The following is a 21070-nucleotide window of genomic DNA, read 5'->3' on the forward strand; positions in this document are numbered from 1 at the left end:
TTAAATATTTTTTATTTACTCAGATATTTGTGAGTATTATTTCTGCTTTCTCTTGCATTTACTGGTCTGTTTATTTTTGGTATAACAATAATGAAATACTAAATTTCTCTATTCATCAGTGTGCAGTTTAAAGTTATTTCTCAAGGGCCTTCTCAAATTATTTTTCAAATCAAATTTACAATGATCAGTGAAAAACATGTGTAGTGATACCCTTTCCAGCAACAATCTCCTATGTAACAGTATTACTCTCCTGTCTTAGTGCATTTCACATGGTATTAAAATACTGTCAATATGAGTAAATCCTGTATAACAATGTCTTTCTCTGGTACCTTGAGTATTGTTATACAGACAGACAGACATGACTGCTGACCGCCCAGAGAGACCATCTTAGTATTGTTATACAGAAGTTTCACTGTATGTGACAAGTTCCTCTCAAGGTTGGGTTTTGAAGAACCAGTTTTTGACATGATAACTGTCAAAAAGTGGTTGAAACTGCTAAAAACTGGTTTAAACCATCAAAAACCTAAATGAATGTTTTTGGATAATAGGTTAATAACACGATGAGAAACTTACTTCTTTTGCATATTACAATGTTTTACTTTTAAACACTAATTTATTAAAATTATTAAAACAAAATATTAATTATAATTTGTAATTTAGAATTTTTCGACACACAAAGAGTCTAGAACAGATATGTAATTTTCTGGTCCATTTTACATAAACTACTGTTTACCTGTGTTCAATTTGCTCAGCGAAATTGAGCTATTTATTCAAAATATGCATGATAGAGGATCAGGGTTAGGTTTTTGACCTCAGAAACTCAGTATAAAAATGTCAAAAAATTGTCAAATAGTTTTTTTAACCTGATATTAAGTAACAAAAAAAAACCCTTTTATGTGGATACCAGGGCTAGTATATAACCAGATATATAGTATATTAACTAAAAAAAATTTCTACCCAAAGAAAAGGGTCCAAAATAATGTTTCCTTTGATTTTTCCATGGCATAGTGACCCTCTTTCATGTTCGCAGATACGTTACTATAAATTCCAAACATTTTTTGTGCTGCTCTCAGCCTGCAATTAAGTAACTATGCTAAGAAAATTTTTGCCGCCCTGGATTTGTCCAGCCTTGGGTTTATACAGGATTTTCGCTGTACTACAAAATGTGAAGCAAGTGTTTACAATTGTCTCTGAAATTGACTTTATAACTAAAATATATGGTGGTGATTGCTGGGAAAAACTTGTTAATGCAATCGTAAAAACGTGTTAATGTAAACTATGTAATCACCTTTGATACACTGCTTTAATGAAATTCACAGTTAAACTTTATTTGATTTCTTGAATATTTTTAATTACACCTACTGTATCTTTAAAAGCACGCTGTTTGCATCATTTTTAAAAAAATTTATCTAGGTCATTATGGTGTGTTTTATGATAGAACTATTTTTTTGTTTTGTTTTCTATTCAATCTTGTTTCTTGTAAAAAATTTGTTTGGGATGAATTTCAGGGCATTCATGATTTTTATCTGAATTATCACGTTTTACCTTGAAACTTATTTTTTTTTATAAACTTGATAGAAATTTTGTGGATCATCATGCTCTCATTGGAAAAAGGAAAAAAAAAATTAAATGCAACATTGTCATATTTTATGTTTGATGATGTTGCCTTTCCCTGGACTCTTTTCAGACAAATAGGGATCTTACTGGTGCAAAAAAATGCAGCATGGCACAAGAACCTGAAAAAAAATCCAAGAAACCAGCTAAAAGTGAAGAAAAAGTTGATGAACAACAAAGAAGTGAGTGAAATATTTTTGGATATTTTTTTCATGTTCTTTATCAAATCTAATTAAATTAAAAAAAAATTTTAAATAAATCTTTTGATTAAATGAACTGAACTGCTTACATGTTCCCAATCTGAAAGCAGAAAGTTGCTGGATTTTTGACATTATTTGCCATGATTCTTTTCACAAGTAGAAGGACATTAATATGATAATGGCATAACCGAACTGAGAAAATTATAATTAAAATGTGAATTATTTGTTTGTTGCATTGTTTTTTTCTACTAAACCTGTAGATCTATGTTTCAACATCGAAAAATGGATAATATTTTGATGCAGGAAGAGGTTCCAGGATTAGAGGGAACCTGTGACTTAGCACATTCCCTTCAGAAATTTCATACTTCAGTTCTCTGCCACTCACACTACCTGGAACTTATCTCTTGATCTGATTAGAGCACATAGAAATTGATTTCTTTTGTAGCAAAGTTATTTTTTACTAATGTATTGTAAACCCCCCCCCCCTCCCCAAAAAAAAGGAGAAATTTGGGTATCTTGCTTTTATCCTTTGCTAATAGAGAGGGAAATTCTTAAAAACTTTGTCTCAATAGACCAGTTGGTTCTCAAAGTGTTCATCACAGCTTTTAGGGAGCATTACAAAGTTGATTTATTGAATGATATGAGAGGTTCAGAATACAAGTGGTGCAAGTCCATAAAAACTGTTTTTGAGATAGTTTAGTCTTAAAGTAATGTGTAGATAACAAAATCAGTACATACTTTTCAAATTCAATTAAGTTTCATTTTCAAACAGTTAAACTGTGGGCTTATTGCGCTGGTGCTCAGAATAAATCTCATATTGTAGAATGTGCTGAAACTAAATCCATGATGTTTTAAATTTTTAGACTTGCACCATTGTATTATTCTGAATGCTGCGTGTGTGCCCATTCAGTGCGTTGAAATAATTATTTTCTAGCATATTCTAGGGAGCCGTTATTAAATGATGATGAAGCCAAGAGAATAATGGGAGGGAAAAAAATTTGAGAACCACTGCACACTAGACCAGAGCTTGAGTATTCCTAGGTTGCAGATTTACCATGGCAACTAAAAAAATTGTTATTGGTGTATAAAATTTCCAATGTGTGATTACTAATTTTGTGGGAAAAAAAAAATGATGCACTTGGCTCCTAAAATATTTGGTTGGCATGTAGATTTTTTCTCGATTTGTCAAGCCCTGCACTAAACCATAGGCATAAGCTTGTATCAGGCCCATGGGTCCAAGTCCTTCTCCAGATATTTGCCAATATCTTCATAATACCTATAGATAGAAATATTGAGTTTGAATGTTTTTGAGCCCTCTCCATATTTCTAATGACTTTACACCCATGCACTGGAATGGGAAAGGTCCCAGTAACAAGGAGTGCTCATTACTGGAGGTTGCATTGTATACATATAATTCTTACACATTATCGACAAATGATACTGCATATGTCATATTGTAAAAGACAATACTTTGAAAAGATGTGTAATCCTTTAACGCAGTGTTTCCCAAAGTAGGCAATATGGCCCCCCCCTGGTGGGCGATGGAAAGGTCCCAGGGGGCGATAGAAGCCATGGGTATTACATAGGATCCTATGGGTTCTCTTGAGTTGGGGGGCGATGGGAGAAAAATTTCTCTGAAGAAACAATGGAACAAAAAGTTTGGGAAACTATGCTTTAACGGAACCTGTATTAAACAGAAACCCTGTCTTGAGAAAAAAATCGTGGTCCTGTGATTTCAATGCTGAAATACACATTAAAAACCTGGATTAAATGAAACCTGTCTAACACGGAAACGAAGAGCAAAACCGAAAATTTAACACATACATTGTGAGTGTTTGGCGATAGGACCAAAGGATTATAAAAAATGTTAAAGTGGGCCGCCAAAATTTTTTCTGCAATATGTGCTTGCAAATATGAGTTCTGCGTCATCCATCCTTAAATTGGCGAGAACCGTTTTTGTGCTTGATACTGTGATTTTGATAAGCCATATGTAGCAAAGCAGTTGCTTTCTGAAACTGTAACAAAATTTTTCGGAAAACAGGTTTTCACAGGAGAAATCGGTGCAAGGGTATAATTTCCAAATGATATGCAAGACTTACAAAATTGTATGTGAGCTGTATACATTCCATGATCGCAAGGCTGAGCAGGACTGGAATTAATTGGAGAGAGGCAAAGGGCAACTGCCCTGGTGACAAAAACACTGTCATAAAATCATTGAATTTTACAGTGGTAGGGGCGGCAAAATCATGTTGCCCTTTCCCTCCCAATATTCTTAGTTACGGCCCTGATGCTGAGGATAACATAAACATAGATGATTATGTACAAACTGAACCTGACTCGACAGATATTGACATCCTAGTTGAAAATTTTTGCTGAAGTTAAAAACAGGGTTGTTTGGTTTAAACACACACAGTTTTGTTTAAACCATGGTTTTAACCAAGCGGTTTTTAAAAAAAAACACGTAAAAGCGGCCTAAATATAATTTTTCTTTGAAAAATATCATATTTAGAGACATATAGATGGCTTCTTTCTCAGCCAGAGATATCAAGGAAACAGTTATTTTCCGGATATTATGCTGAGGTGAGCTCGGAAAGAAAAGTCATCACGTCTCTGCCGGGCCAGGCCCTCTTGCATACCGGGCAAGTGTAGATGGTAGCATGCTTGCCCGGTATGCAAGAGGGCCTGGCCCGGCAGAGACGTGATGACTTTTCTTTCCGAGCTCACCTCAGCATAATATCCAGAAAATAACTGTTTCCTTAATATCATATTTGTTCAGTATTAGCCAAAATTGTTCATTCTTACCCCAATTTCTATTCTTGGGGTTGTATTCTGATGGTATATTTTTAAATGGTGTAAGAGATGCAAATGTTTTTTTTTTTTTTTTTTTTTTTTTTTATCTCATAAAAGTGGCCTTAACTAAATTTCCTTTCATATTTAGCATCTTAATTGCTTAAAGTTATATACAGTACCACAATACCTTGTTCTAACTACATTTTCTAACTTTGTGTTACATTCTGATGCTCTATCTTAAACAAATTCATAAATGAGGATTGCATCATACATGTAAATATGTGGTGGAGGTGTATTATCTCACAGGCTTTTTTCCCCCTCATAAAGAAGCAGCAGCAGTAGTGACTTCACTGTCATGCTAAGGGCATGTGATCTTGTAATCCAATAAAGACACCAACTGCCCTTAAAAGACAAAGACCAGTGTACTAATAGTTACATTACCTCATAGACATTTTGATTTTCCTTCTATAGGAAGCAGCACATCTTGTACTGTATATCACCACCACATGCTGACTATTGAATTTTTTTTATTTTGCATATATTCAGCACTACCCCCAGTTAATCAAGGTTCTACTGTACGGTGGTAAAAAGCCCAAAATTGGGCAGTTCACTAAGTGGTCGGTGATCTCTTTCCAAATAATTTTCAGTTAGAAATTCTTTGGAATATGGATTGGGTCACTGTTTGGTTAGGATGTACATTATTAATTTATGAAAAATAAACAGCTATATACAGGGTGATTATAATTAAAGTTCTCAGACCTACTGACTCTCCGGATTTTTAACCCTGCCTCCTGCTCGCTGGATTTCGGCAGAAAAATGAGATTTTCCACGAGCTTTCGCGTTGTCGTGACATCAATGACTACCATCATAGTTAAGGAAAACACCCATAGAGGACAGCTGTGGTCATTTCTCTTGAGCAGCCATAAAATAAATATTGGTGATCGCATTTAAGCAACTGGCAAAGACATGACTGTTTACTTAGCATTTATCGGCAATCATTTATCAGGAGTATGACCTTGGTTGCTGAAATTCCTGTATAATCACTATTGTATTCCATTAGCAGCCATGCAATAAACATAATTAGTTGTATTTTGAGGTTTCTTAATTGTTTCCTCTGATTAAATATGTCCCCAGAAAGAAAATATAGAACTGCCTTTAAGAGTTTGTATACCCAAGATTATCAATCACTGATAGCATCCATGAAAGGAAACACTTATGTTTTATGAACAGTATGTAGATGTGATTTCTCTATTCTGCATGGAAAGACTGACATTGAATTATATTCTTCCGGGGTCAATGCAGAACCTGCCTGGGTAGAGGGTGGAACTTTTTCTTAATTTATGAAAAAAAAAAAAATTGTGAATTTTTGATCTGGTCTATAAGCGGCGGGGGGGGGGGGGGGGTATTATCCCCCTCTCGGGAGAATCTCCGGATTCCTCGATTCCAAAAGTTGGCCCGTCTGCTTAAGATTGAGCAAAATGAAGCCTTCTGATTTTTTAGCCTAATTTGGATCTCCCTGTTAGAAAATTTTTCCAATTTTGCATCTCTTTATAGAAAAATCCTAAAAAAAATCCTCAAATTATACTTCTCTTTAATGAAAAATATCGAAAGACTCTTTCAGTCTTTAAAATCCCAGGCTGGCCATGTTTTTTGTGTGAAAATTATGGAAAGCTATATGAATTCAAGTAAAGGAAATCAGCAAATGTCACTAAATATGATACCAAAAGTAAGCAAAATTGCCAATTAATGCTAAAGTAGCTAAAGCTAATCTGCCAATGGCTGGAAATAAAGTGCTACTGCAAATCGTGTTGGGTTGAAACAAAAATTCTGTAAAAAAAACTTTAATTATTATGACAAATACATGAGGTACAATATTTAAATTTGTAGTCATAGTTTTCTTTTATAAGTTGGCGAGATAATTTTAGTCCTTGATTTTATTGAAGGATAAAAATTCAAGTAGGCTTTATTGAAAATACAGCAAAAAAGAGACATTTTAAAAAATGGATAGGGCCATACAGTCATTTCATGCAATCCCTAAAATTCCCCAGTTTTCCTTTTCGTTTGTATGACATATTTTTTTCTATGTGTAATATCTCCTCATGTAATAAACTACAGATTTTTTAAGTCTGGGATTCAACATCTATAGATATGTCTTTAAAAGAAGGTAACTGATTTGACAGACTGAAAACTGAACATTAGTGATGAGTAACATAACAAATAATGTTTGCACTATAAAAGCTTATACAGTAGATATCTCTATGTCAAAAAACTCATTATCTTGAAAGATAAAAAAAAATTCTTTGCATTTGCTGTGTTAAATCAATCCATTTTCACTTGGGTCTTGGAGCATTTCCTTCAAAAGTACTCTGCCTGGAAAGTCTAATTGCAAATGGAAACAAGGAAATTCTTGTTCTTTTGTAAAAATCTAGTTTTCTACCAGATGGGGAAGATACAAAGCACACACACGAAGAATAAGAAAGTGTAAATCCTATAATGAAAAAAAAAAGTAAAATCGCAGCAGGGATTGAAATATTTTATAGTACTTTTTCAATAATAATCAAAGACAGATGCATGGTATGTGTGTAAACTTGTAGCCATGTAAATGGCATGGCACAATGTTTTGTTTGTGTATGTACATTTATTTTGTTCTAGTTTTAAATTGCATTTGTTTTCATTCCGTAGCCAAATTAACGAGGAACAGCAGATCGCCTGTAAGAAACTTAAAAAAAAAGAATGACCTTGATGATCAAGAATGTCTTATCATCTCTCCACCAAATTACCTCCCAACAAGACAGAAACGTAAGATCAGTCTTGTTGAAATCTGTGACGATTCAAGCATTAATATTCCAGGTATACATTCTTTTCATTAGTTTTTTCAACCTCAGTTACATGACTTTGTTTACTCTCAAAAAGGCCTTGTACAAGTGCTACCAACCTGTTACATTAGTGAATATAAGCGCTGGATGAATGAATGTCAGAAAGCTGCCAGCAGACTTATCTTATTACAAAGATCTCTTCCAGCCCAGCTTCGTGGCAGAGTTTGGAACACTCCTGTGTTTATTGAATACAGTCAACACTCATTTTTACAAACCTGTACAGACAAAAAAACTATTTCGTAAAATTGAATATTTGTTAATGGGAAAGCCATTTTAAAGAATATGGTCAAATCCTGTTTTAACAAATACTGTTATAGCAAAAATCTTGTTTTAGCAAAACTTTTATAATCCTCCACATAAGTTTACATAGGAACGATGCAAAAACCTGGAATTCCCTTATAACGAATAACGAATCGATTTCTCCTGTCTCTTGGAGTTCATTTGTTATACAATACTGCAGATTATAGGCACAAAATCCCAATATTAGAAGGGATGTATTTTTTTTACATGTATGGTAACTGAATTGTTATTTAATAATTTCCTTTCATGGTAAAAGACATACTGATTCTATCTCTACAGTCAAACAAATGAGAAAGAGCAAATCACCTAAGATAAAGAAAGAGAATGTTCAACATCTCGTCTCGGCACAGACTCTGTCTTTGACAACACAGCAGCAGCTTATAACTTGTCTTCGTGAACTTCGTGTAGATTCAAGATCTAATATTCCAGGTATATATAACATCACTTTCCATCCTTTACATCCTTCTATCTGCCTAAACAATATGGAAACCCTTATTTTCACATTCTAATGAAAAAAGTGACATAAGTAATTATATGGATTTATCCAGTGTTTCTCAAAGTGTGCGTCACGGCTCCTGGGGGCATTGCAATGACCTGGAGATATAGATTTTTTAGCCTATTTATGCTTTGAGGTGGTGTTTTTATAGGTAAAAATATCTACTAAACTTTTTTGGGGAGCCACAGATGAATTATGAATTGGGCAAGGGGGCAATGGGGACAAAAGTTTGAGAACCACTAGACTAACCCTTTAATTGGCAAGCATTGAAGAAATGAATTGAGAAGAGCATTGAAAAAAATCCAGAGAAGAAAATTTTTGAGAGGCAAATGAGCTATCCTGAATGTTATTACATGACAAAAAAAATGTATCTTCAATACCTAAAAAATATACATTATGTAGCACTTACATAATTATACATTATTTATGTAGGTTTAAATAGTATGAAAATTTCATTTATTGTTTGTCAACTCACTTTTCTATCATTGTTGAAGAATGCACAGCAACATGTCTCCTTCACACACTTGGTATTTCCATCCATGCGTGAGAGCTAAAAATTGCTCTTGCTTAGCTTTTCAAGAAATGGGAGATGTGTACCTTTGGTACTTAAAATGGTTCAAAAATTTTCAGAAAGGTAAGTGGATATTTGGAAAGAGATTCATAGCTGGACTTGAATTAATTGGTCTTAGATGATAGTAATTCGTATGACAGTTGCCATTAAAATCAAGCTCACGTTTGCTTCATGTTAGCACGTGCATTCATATCTATGTGAATCAGGGCTGGCCAAATCCAAGGCACAAGATTACCATAGTGACTAAAAAATTGGTATTGGCACCTAAAATTTTCTTTGTGTAGTTACTAAATTGTGGGCTGAGAGCAGCACAAAATGTTTGGAACTTATAGCAGCATATCTGCCAACATGAAAGAGGATCACTATATCCTAAAAAAAGTCAAAAGAAGCACTATTATGGACCTTTTCTTCAGGTAAAAAAATTTTTCTAGCACCTATTTTTTTTGGGGGGGGGGGAGATTTGTCCAGCCCCAATGTAAATGTTCATTAGCAGAGGCAGAAAAATCCCGGAAAACATTCATTAGTCAAAAAAATTTTAAACCAAGGTGTGTTTGTCAGTCAATGTATCGCTGTATATACTGACTTATGCAAGTTTCCTTTTCAATTTTTTTTTTTTTTTTTTCATGTTAAAGAACAAACTGTTTCAGCTTTGGCAGTCACAAGAAAGAGTAAATCACCTAAAATAAAAGTAAAGAAAGAGAATGTTCAAGAACATTTCATTGCACAGAAACGTTCCTCGCCAAGACAGCTTGGGGGAATTAGTGAAGCTTCAACATCCAATATTCCAGGCTCAACACAGAAACGCTCCTCACCAAGGCTGCATAGTGGAATTAGTAGAGCTCCAGGATCAAATATTCTAGGTGTTACTGGTTCATTGCAGAAACACTCTTCGCCAAGACAGCATGGTGGAACTAGTGTATTTTCAAGGCTCAATATTCCAGGTTCATCACAGAAACGTTCCTCACCAAGACAGCATGGTGGAATTAGTGGAGCTTCAAGATCTAATTTTCCAGGTATTGCGTTTCCTTTCTCACAGCAGTGTGTAATTCATACTTCCATATTATTTTGAAAATTATTAGTAAAATTGCAAGTTCTCTGGGTCTCAAATATACAGATTCCACAAAGAACAACATTTCCACAATAGGACTGAACATAATGATGTCATTTAGATTTTGAATTTTGCATTTAAAAAAAAAAAGCTTTCATCTAGTTAGGTTCAATGTCACATAACTAGTACATGAGTTTCAAACAAAGTACAATAAAAGTTTGTTATAAAGACAGTTATCATTATGAGGAAAATTGTCGTTATAATGATATTATAAGCAAACTAGATTATGATACATATACTGAAAAGATTAAAGAAGCGACAAACCATTGTAAATTCATATACATGTCTGAAACGCATTGCTAGGGAACCATAACTAAAGTAGCATTCAGGAAGTGATTGTTGAGGTCCAAGAACCATTGTTGCCCAAGAGTTTTTTTGGCCGTTTCTGGCGAACTTTTAAAAGAGCCTATCATTCAAGTTGGGTCTCATTTGGTATATATGCAAAATTTATGTCGACGATAAATCTGAAATTGTAGATTTGTATAGAGAATATGCAAACACACTCACACACACAAAATCAATTATATATATAGATAGATTTAAATTTTTTGTTCTGTCAGATTGTAAAATTTTAGAAAATTGTTGTTTTTTTATCTGTATGTAAATGTCTTTTGAGCATTTTTGTTCCAATATTAATGAATGAACAGAACTCTCTAATCATGAGGTCTCACAGCAGTTAATTCTTTAAGACATAATTATTAAATCTTAATTTCTTTGTCTCAATTATTACAGTAGATTCTCGCTAATCCAGAACCTATCAGACCAAGAGGGTGTGGCAGATTACTGGAAGTTCGTGGAAAAAGCCTATTTTAATAATATAAACTTCTGTGCACAGACATACAGTGACATGCTTTCCTCTTCTATACTTGACGAAAACCCACCTAAAAATGACAGATTACTTTGCGAGCCTGATTAGTGAGAGTATACTGTATATCACATCTCTCGCTTTTATGGCTATACTAACTCAACATTTTCCCCAGCTAATCTGAAGGTTTTATAGCATGATTTTTTTCAGTCATTTAAAAATTACTTCAAACTTTGACTATAAAGTTCTGTTCCCAGCATCTCCTAGTCACTGAGAAAGACAAAATCATCACATAATCAATGTGTATAGTGGAGAAGCCCAAAACTAGGAAGAAGGGGTTAAAACACTTGGACTTTTCTGTTGTCTATTCTTTGTTAGGTGGACTTCAGAATAATTTTTATGAGGAGCATGTGCCACAATAAGAGTCATCATATTCAATTTTTGAAGTGAGAGAAGGAAAAACTAGCATTTTTGGGAATTTTATTTTGACGTTTAACGAATTCTTAATTTTCACTTCGACATAACAGAATATTTTTGTGTCTTTAACATTAGTTATTCCACAATAACTTGTTATGAGATGCTCATTATAAGCTGTACTTGTTGTAACTGACTTTTACTGTAATAGGAACATAGGTAGACAAAAGTTTTATTGAGCGTTACAAGTGAAGTTGCTTTACATCCTTTCAATGTAATTGTCATTAGCAAAGTCTAGTGCCTTTTGCTGATTGTATGGGATTGGTTGGATGCTATCAGCGAAGTTGTTGCACTAATCCAGTGTGCAACACTTCCCTTGAACTGCATAGCATGAAAAACTGGATACCAAGCAAAGATGATGGATATTGGTAAGAAAGTTTATATGCTTGTGCCAAGAGTTGAACCACAGTTCTTTCCCATCTTTGCTTCGTACCCAGTCTCTCAATGTTTTGAATGAAGATTGATATAGTTTCTTTCATCCGTGAACTGTTTGACTGATAAGATATCGTCCATGTTTAATAAAATATATATTTTTTGAAGATGTGTGTGTGAACTCCTGTTTTTCTTGTCTGTTTATGCTAAGTTATCTTATTTTAATTTTCATGTGAATTTGTTTCCATGCTAAAGAATACGCCAATTTTTCTTCTGCAATCCAACAAACAAGGAAGAGTAAATCTCCCAAAATAAAGAAAGAGAATGTTCCAGAACGTTACTTTGTCTCAACACCAAATCGCTCCTCACCAAGATTGCATGGTGGAGCTTCAAGATCCAATATTTCGGGTATTGCAATTTCTCTTACATGTTTTCTTTTATCTCAGTCATGCATGGCTCGCACTTCAATATTATTTTGAATATTCTTTGTAAAAGCATTTTAAATATAGGAAATATTGGGAAATAAAAAAAAGAAATGGGCAGCCGAAGAGTCATTAATGCAACAAAAACTATACGAGAAAGCTTGAGGCAAAAATGTTCTTTTTCCCATCAGGCTAAATTTGTATGATTGTTTAGGGAAACACATAGCTGGAGGTCTCTGCTGTTCTAAAACTCAATAAACAAGTTCTCCAATAAGTTGATGTGATAAAAAGTAACACTTTTCAACAGTAAGATTTCACCTGATTATATTCTTAGAATAATAGAGAGAGAAAAAAAACTGCTTTTTGCTAAGTTGGGTTTAATATCACATGCAATATACTGTGAACCCCCCCCCCCCCCCCACTTTTTGTGGACCCTGGCAGAAGAAAAGAATTGCCAGTCAAAAGCATCATAAAATAGGAGGTTCCTGCTTTAGGAAGCCTTTAAACTAATGTGTCATTTTGAAATAACACATATGAAATAAACATGCCCCCCCCTCCATCCGGCTACACATTCATGCCCCCCCCCCCTTCAAGTCTATCTCCGCCTGTGACACAATTTTAATACTATAATCAGAAATTATATTTAAAACTAATGATTTTTTACAAACACGCAACTTAATTTGCAATTTAACATAAAAGAAATAGTAATTTCCAGTAAATATGGTTATATAAGGGGGGAAGTTTTTGTCAAAAGGTGGCTTTTTTATATGCCCTATCTTTGTATAAGCTGCCCATTGTTTTCATTCCAGAACTGGTAGAACACCTGCATTTGGAAGTAATCAATTCAGCATGTTTGAGATTTACCATTTAAGTTTTCATCCAGAGTTTTATAACAAGTCTGATTAAGTGTCAGGCATTATCAAGGAGTTGAAAACGAATTTTTTTACCAAGATAAAAATTAGAACATAAATTTTTTTTCAAATAAGAATTCATTACAATCTCCCAGAACCATCTGTTATTGAATATGGTGCGACTTTTAATTAGCCACAAAAGCTGAAAATCAACTTTTGAAGCTGTGTAGGCATGTTTTATTATAGTAAATTCATTGGAGCAATTAAGGAGGGAGGAATATTTAAACAAATAATGTTAGTGTCTGTGCTGGTTTTAACTCAATGTAATGATTGAGGAAAATAGTGTCAGTGACTGTGTCTAAGAATGACTTAAGCAGGGTTTCGAAATTAATACTTGAAATAGGGTTTCTCCTGGAAATTATCATTCGTCCACACATTAAAGTGGGAGTGGCCGTTCAGAACAGTTTCTGTTTAAGAGAACTGTAAGTAAAATAATAGGAACATAGGTAGAACAAAAGTTTCGTTAGATGTTACAAGTTGTTTTGCATCCCTTCATTGTAATCATGAGCAAGGTCTTGTAACTTTTGCTGATTGTATAGGAGTGATTGGATGCCATCAGCAAAGTGGTTCCTATTGATCGTAGAAATGGAGTTCCCCAATGGAGAGTGAGTTCAGTCTTGTCCCAACCTATACAAAATGCATACTAACCCATCATGCAACCATCCTTAAACTGTTCACCCAATGCGATATCATCCATGTTTAGTAAAATATTCCTTTGCAAGCTCTTTTTTTCCCATGTCCATATGTGTACGCTAACTTTCCTTATTTTTATTTTCATCTAAATTTGTTTTCATGCTAAAGAACAAACCAATTCCACTTCTGCAATCAAACAAACTCGAAAGAGTAAATCGCCTAGAGTTAAGAAAGAGGATGTTCCAGAAGGTTTCTTCGTCTCAACACCAAACCGATCGTCGCCAAGACTGCAAATTAAAGCCAATCTTGGTGGAGCTAATGGAGAGATATCAAGGTCTAATATTCCAGGTAATAAATCTACTTCCATCTTTTTCATCAGCTTTCTTTTTACTGCGGCCATGTGCATTGTGCTGAGCAAAAGTATTCTTTAGTTTAGAATATTGACAATTATTTTTCTTTACCAAAACTTTTTGAAACAGTATCTTTCTGTCACTTTGGCTTATTTTTGCAATAAACCGTTGTTTGCATACCATGTTTTTGGAATTTTGGACAAAAGAGCTTGTTATGACAAAGACTAATCTAATGTTTCGTTACTTTGAAAAGAGGTTTGAAAATGATTTTTTTAAGCTCTTTTGATTCATGGCTTCATTTTCACATGGCAGTCCACTGACAAGTTTTGAAGTATGATACGCTTAAGAAATTAGTGAAGAGATTGTATAGTGTGGAATGAAAAAAAACAAAACATGAATAGACATTAAATCCTGACCACTGTAAAATACATTCAGATTTTTGATGCCGATTGTATTGTGCACTAAATGAATTCATTTTATCGAAAGTATCAACAGCACTCATTAGTAGAGTAATAAAATTTCATAATTTCTAGCAGAAATTTCCTTTGTCCATGATTTCAATTTTGCACGGTGCTCAAGACCTAGATGTTCTCTGCTTATCAACTGCAGAATTGTTTTTTGCTCAATTGGAAGCGTGATATGTCGTAAGATAATGGCTCACCACATCATCCAGAAGAGCTCCTAGGTTGGGATCTTTGGTGGGGTCCTTCAGCACCCCCTCTATAGTGAATTTATGAAGCAAAAAAAGTGAAGAAGCTTCTTGTGTGCAGAAGCAAAAAAAGCTCATAATCGGCTGGAGCCCTGTCCATGGGTGAAATAGTGAAAAATATTTTTTGTGTTGTGCAGCATTGTAGCAGTGAAAGCAATGCAGTAAAAGTGCAAAGATCCATAAAAACGCTAAAAAATATTGTTAGTGCCAGAGCAACTAAGGTTCAGACTACTAAGGACAAGCTTTTTTTTCAAAAGTGCATCTTTGAATGGTACAGAATAGGTGCTGGTTCTCGAAAGTTGGCAGCTATGCAAAATGTTGTTTCATGATATAATTGTGCAATGTAAGTAGTTGTTTTTCGGCTGACATTGCCATAATGTATTAAAAATTATATATATTTTTTTAAATTGTGAAAAAAACATGACTAAAATGGCCTATGATCAATTTTTCAGTGATGCCGATAAAGGTAGTGATTCTTCCAGTTTTCAGTATATATTTACTTATTTCAATTAGTTAGATTATCTTTCTGTTGCTTCGAGTTTTTATGTGTAAATTTCTTACAGGATTCTCTGAAAGGTACCCCATGTTTGGTAATGTTTCTTCCATCTACAAAAATGACAAGAAGGCAGACAATGCTATGAAGCGAGAAGATCAATCAATGAAAAATGAACTTATTTTCTATAACTCGTCACAGTATGCAACTGAAACTTTGCCTAGTAGATCAGGTGGTCCCATGAGGCGATCACGACTAGGCCCCCAACGCTTTGACCCATTAACCAGAAGAGTGAGCAGTAACTCATGCAGCTACAGAAGCACTTCTGCGGCTCAAACTGTGAGAGGTGACGGTTGTGAGCTTTTTGTCTGCAACATAGGTCCACATACAATTGAGAATACCTTATGGCAGATTTTTGCTCGGTATGGAGAGGTTAAAAAAGTCCGAATAATTCGAAAAGGATTGACAGGAGTTAGTAAGTGCTATGGCTTTATTGTCATGGGGAATCGTGAAGAAGCATTAATAGCTAAAGAGTCATTAAATGGCATAAACTTCAATGGGAAACCCCTGCATGTGGCATATAGCCATCCTAAATTTTGATATGTTACTATGTATGATGTTATATTGTCTTGTTTTCTTTTTCCTCTCTTTCCCGTCCTTTCGTTTAATTCATGTCTATCGATTGTTTTATTTTGATTTTCTCATATTCAAGGTGCCTTCATGATAACTGAGAGTAAAATCATGTAATATCAAGAAATATAGGCATAGCAAAATTTATTTATTCTTTTTCAAAAAAATCTTTCTTTAAATGATATGCAATGGAGATCTAATGTTCAATCAGTTTACGGAAACTTTGCCCCTGACATTTCAGACCCTAGTAAGTTTTGTCCCCGGTACATTTTGCTCCAGAAATTTTGCCTGCCCTGACCATATGGGCGACCAAGTGAGTAGTAATCGAGTGACTGTATAAGTCACAAAGTGAGTGGGTGAATCACCATGGTAGTGATTGTAAGAGCGATCAAATGAGTTGAAAATTTACCTATTGTACATTTCACCCTGACATTTTGTCTGCCCTGACCATATGAATGGCGGTATGAGTGACCTAGTAAGTTACTGTATGAGTGATCGTGTGAGTTGAACATTTCCCCTGCCCTCACTGTATGAATGACCAGACACTCACCTGGCCAATCATTCTGTCACCCACTAGATAATTCACATGGTCATTCATTCAACTATACAGTCATTTACACTCACGTAGTCACTCATACAATCATGCACTTGGTCAGTCATATGGTCACTCACTCATAAAGTCAATTGCACACTCACATGGTCTCCCTATCATACAGTCATTCATCCACTTATATGGTCAGGTCAAGTGCAAAATTTCTGGGTACGAAACATTGGGTGCAAAATTTCTGGATCCCTGTTCAATTCCACTTTTCATACCAAGTAGAGAAGGCATTTCTTGGAAGCTGCCTCAGTGAACCCTGCTCTGCTGAAATAACATCAGCATCTTCATTGAATTTTTCCGCAACAGAGCTTCTCTTTCAACGTTGGAATCTCTATAAATTGCATGGTGGGAGATCTGGACTGTAAAAGTGATCATGGTTTGATTGTAATAATGCACTTATTGAGATAAAACTGAACAGATGGAGCACTATGCTGGTGGGTATTATCATGATGTAGCATATCAAATTTTCTACCAGTCCATGATGCTTTCCCGATATGTGTTGTCACAAGAGTTTGAAAACTGAAACTTGATATAAACTATTCACAGTAGTTTTTGGACGCACAGCATGCTTGAACTTGAAATATCAAACAGATACCCATGTTAATATTCCTTATGGAACCTCGAAAGTGAAGGGCATCAGGTGCAAAAGTAGCAAACCCTCCCATAACTCACCTATCTATCCAAACCTGGTGACCACCCCACCTGGCCAAACATGAGAAGAATGCTTATGAGGTTAAAAAATAAAAAACAAAAATATATTGTAAACCCAACGGAAAGCAAAAATTAAGTACCTGTGGTAAGCACAATGTATGTCACAGTCTGCTGATAGATTAGACCTTTATAATCAAATCACTTTTTTAGCTGATTTGTCTTGGTTGATTTAGTTTTTGAGGCGAAGGGTCACTGTTTCCGAACTTTGTAAGGAAATCAACATGATGCGTCCAAGTTTCATCTTTGAATATTACTGCCTTTAGGAAATTTGGATCATTTTCAACCATCTGTTTAAAATAATAGACATAAAACAAACATCCTTTTTTTGAAATCACTGTACCGTCTAAAAATTGTGGACTTGCCGAAACATTTGTCTTCGCACATTTTTTTCATTAATTTGTGTGGTATTGATGAACTCTTGTTTGCATTTATTATTTAGTAAGTTGTGATGATGGACTCATCTGGAACAAACACTGAGAAGCAGTAAATTCTTGTGTAAAATACAAAATATTGATGCTTTTGAAATATTAGTTGCCACAGCCAGTGCCGTAATGGTCATTCCTGTGCTCTGTGCAAAAATTTGCATTTAGGCCCCCTCCCAAGTGGGCCCTGTTACAGCATAGGCCACAGCTGTCTTTTCACATGATATTTACAGATTTTCTTTGAAAAGATGCTTTCAAAATATTAGTTGTCATCAATGTCTTTTCACATGGCATTCATTGATTTTCTTGTAATATTGCTCAGACACTATTGACATTTTAATTATTCACACCTTCATGTCGACCAGATCTAGGAACCAGTTCTGCTGACAAACATTTTTTTTTTTTTTTAAACTGCTGTGCCATCTAAAATTCGTAGACTTACCCAAACAGTTGCTTTTTGCAAGCTTCTTTCATTAAATTAATGGCGGTATTCATAGACAGTGTTTAAACTACAATCGCTGGCTAAAGGATTAGAGATCGACATGGATTGGTTTAAATCCTGAATTTAACCAACCATTTCGATCTCTAATTCTTTAACCAGCAACTAGTTTAAACGCTCTCAGTGAATACAGCCATTAGTGTTTCAGGAGCTGTTTTGCCCAAACAAGCGAAATTTTATTGTGCAACCCTTTTTATTTCCTAACTTTGAATCACTCACCTCCATTGCTATATGCAAGGAACAACAGTTCCGCTCACTTTGAAAAATAGAATAGTCTGCTTCGCTTGAAATATTTTGATTCACATTCTTTCTTTAAATAAAAAAAAGTCATCTGCACTTTAATTATTTAGTTTGGCATTACTTGAAATTTCTCAGTTTTGATGGAATGGTCTTTGTATATGACGAGCCAATTATAAATATAAAGATGTTTGATTTTGAAATGATGTTCTCATTATTGAAATAATGTACAATTTTTAAAAACATAATTCCAGTGCTAAAAAAAAGATTAAAATTTGATAATACATACTGCCTTTGATATGTGTTGTTCATACTTAATTAAAAAAATATCGTCTGGTTCTCTTATGTCCAGTGTTGGATGCTCTATGTCTGTGTTTCTCAACTTATGGTCTGCAAAGATGAGAAAAGTGGTTTGCAAACCGACTTGAAAATTTTATTTCAATTACGGGAAAGTTATTCAATTAATGCATCAAATATTAATTATACTCTTATAGGTTCAAATAAAAAAAAACCAGATCCTACTTACTGTAAGTTAGTGATCTGTTGAATTTTTTCAGTAGTATTGATTGTTTTACAACGTCCATTGCAGATTTCTGCATATTCTGTTTTGCGCTAGTCTTTTTGAGGTCAAAAATGTTGAGAAACGCTGCTGTACATAAAATGTTTGTTATTGTGCATTGGTAATGGGATGATTTTGATGGGGCAGATGGGTAATTTGGAGCTCTGGGTGCTTTATGCAAGCCTGCTTTTCACAAATAGTAGCAGTTCTTGTGAGACTGATAACTTTCACTAATAACTGATATTAGTTGTTCATCTAATTTAACATATATTAATTCACCACCTAATGTTTCACGAGGTTCCCAGAGACCTGGAAAGTCAGTGAAAAATGGTCAGAAAAAATGTGAAATATTTGGCAAAAGTGTGAATGAAAAAGGAAAAGACCTCGTTAAAAGAAAAGACATGATTATTAGGCAAAAATTATTAAAAAACAAAAAGCTATTGCCGAATATTTTTGTTGTATGTGTGTGAAATACCGTAATATTTTTAATTAAATTTTAACCTTTTTTCTAAATATATTAGTTTAATCTTTATTTATTTTCAGAATACCTATAATATAGAAAAATGCTTATCGTGTATGTAAATTATGCTTCGTTGCACTTGAACGCATCATTTTCAAAACCGGAATGGGGGATATAACGAAGTTCGTGTGTAACAAACAGTTTCGCTGCTTCTTCCGACTTCGTTATAAGCTGGTCCGACTGTAGTATTACTTTGATGATATAAGGGACAAAAAAACTTTTGTTTAAACTTTTTTTTAACACAGCCAGCAAGCAAAGCAAAACAACTAAAATTCCACTGGAAATGATTGAAATCTTCGGTATTATTGCATAGGTGCCAATGCTTCCGAGTTACACGGAAGCCTTCCGAGATTTTTCAGCCTAATTAAAATCCTCCTGTCGGAAATCTAATTCTTCCGATTTTTTGTATCTTCATAGAAAAATCCCTAAAAGTCTTCAAATTACAAATAACAAATTCAACGCCACAACAGGCAAATTGCCCAACGAGGTGGCTGACTTAAGAACATCATGGATCCCCGAACCCTTTTTTACCCTACCTACTACTGCTACACCACACATGCACCCGCCCACAACACCCCGCGGAACCCCCAACGAATCGGTACATGCGGGAATATGCGTGTAGTGAAACCTGACGTGAAGTTTTTTTTTTTGTTTCTCTGTAATGCTTGTTATGTGTAGTGCTGCCATCTGCCACCAGTTTTTCAAACTATGAGTGAAGTGTTATGATTGAATGATTTTTCGTTGTAGGACTGTTGCTCTCTGTGGCGAGACTTTTTAACGGGGAGATCGGCCGCATTTGCGCCTTGAAGTTGGGAACCACAGAAAACCAACTTCAGCCGACCACCACTGTGGGGTTCGAACCCGGATCCTCGCATCGCGAGTCCGGCACTATAACCACTCGACCACCACAGCGGCAATTGAGCTTGTTTGAATGGAAAATTCCCTAAAGAAAATACTCTTTCAGTCCTTGCAATTCTGTATAAGATAGCAATTAGACCGATTCTTCTGTATGCTGCGCCTGTCTGGTTGTTCTCGAAGAAAATGAATATCATCGCTCTGGAGAGATTTCAGAAAAGATTCTGAGGAGATACACCGGACTACCTTGGTACGTTAGAAACGTTAATATCAGACGTGATTCCGGAGTAGCTGATGTAACGTCATATGCAAAGAAAGTGGCAAAGAACTTATTTGATAAATTGAACGATTCTGAATTTCCACACCTTGCGAAGATTTCATCATACGACAGTAGACACAAAGCACGATTAAAAAGACCAAAAAATTTTCTACACATGCCTCGACCTGTGTTGCCAGGTCTATGAATATTTGAAAACTTTTGAAAGAAAGAAAAAAAACACCCCTTGGGTCTCAGGTGAACCTACGTCTTCACCCACCTTATTAGAATCTAACTATCATTGCAAAGCGCACTACTGCACAGTCATCGCCCAACTTATTAAAAGGGAAGTTCTACAATTCCAGTGGTGTCACGGGAATAAAGGTAATAAACTGTTTTTGCCCGACACAAAACGTCCAAACAGCCCCCACCCGAATTTATTTTTTGCGAATCTCTATTGACATCTTTACCCCCACAGCTCTCGGAACTTCATCATAACATGTCATTCTACGAAACCGGTTTTGAGGAAAAAGAAAGCGTTCCATTTTTATAATAAATTTTCTTTCCTTCACAAAAAGAAGCGTTCCACTTTCTGTGACGGATTTTCTTTCCCTTATATAAACTTTCACTCTTACGTCTCCAAAGAAGTTTCACTT

General features: G+C 34.9%; 1 protein-coding gene across 3 annotated transcripts in view; it reads left to right on the top strand.

Moving 5' to 3' along the window:
- Positions 1 to 18569, top strand: part of LOC149087338 (uncharacterized) — a 35293-nt gene extending 16724 nt beyond the window's left edge. The window contains exons 8-14 of one of the 3 annotated variants that reach the window (XM_089231393.1): positions 1688 to 1796; positions 7287 to 7454; positions 8060 to 8209; positions 9480 to 9860; positions 11862 to 12014; positions 13741 to 13920; positions 15195 to 18569. In XM_089231393.1, the coding sequence (XP_089087519.1) occupies positions 1688 to 1796; positions 7287 to 7454; positions 8060 to 8209; positions 9480 to 9860; positions 11862 to 12014; positions 13741 to 13920; positions 15195 to 15724 (1671 nt within the window). In that variant the 3' untranslated portion in view covers positions 15725 to 18569. The remainder of the gene's footprint in view (positions 1 to 1687; positions 1797 to 7286; positions 7455 to 8059; positions 8210 to 9479; positions 9861 to 11861; positions 12015 to 13740; positions 13921 to 15194) is intronic. The other 2 variants (XM_089231395.1, XM_089231394.1) reach the window with 2 other exon arrangements.
- Positions 18570 to 21070: the final 2501 nt, after the last annotated feature.

The sequence above is a fragment of the Pholcus phalangioides genome, unplaced genomic scaffold, assembly GCF_987345545.1.
Source record: "Pholcus phalangioides strain wild (caught in Gottingen) unplaced genomic scaffold, Ppha-v1.0 ptg000004l_1, whole genome shotgun sequence".
NCBI classification, from domain to species: Eukaryota; Metazoa; Arthropoda; class Arachnida; order Araneae; family Pholcidae; genus Pholcus; species Pholcus phalangioides.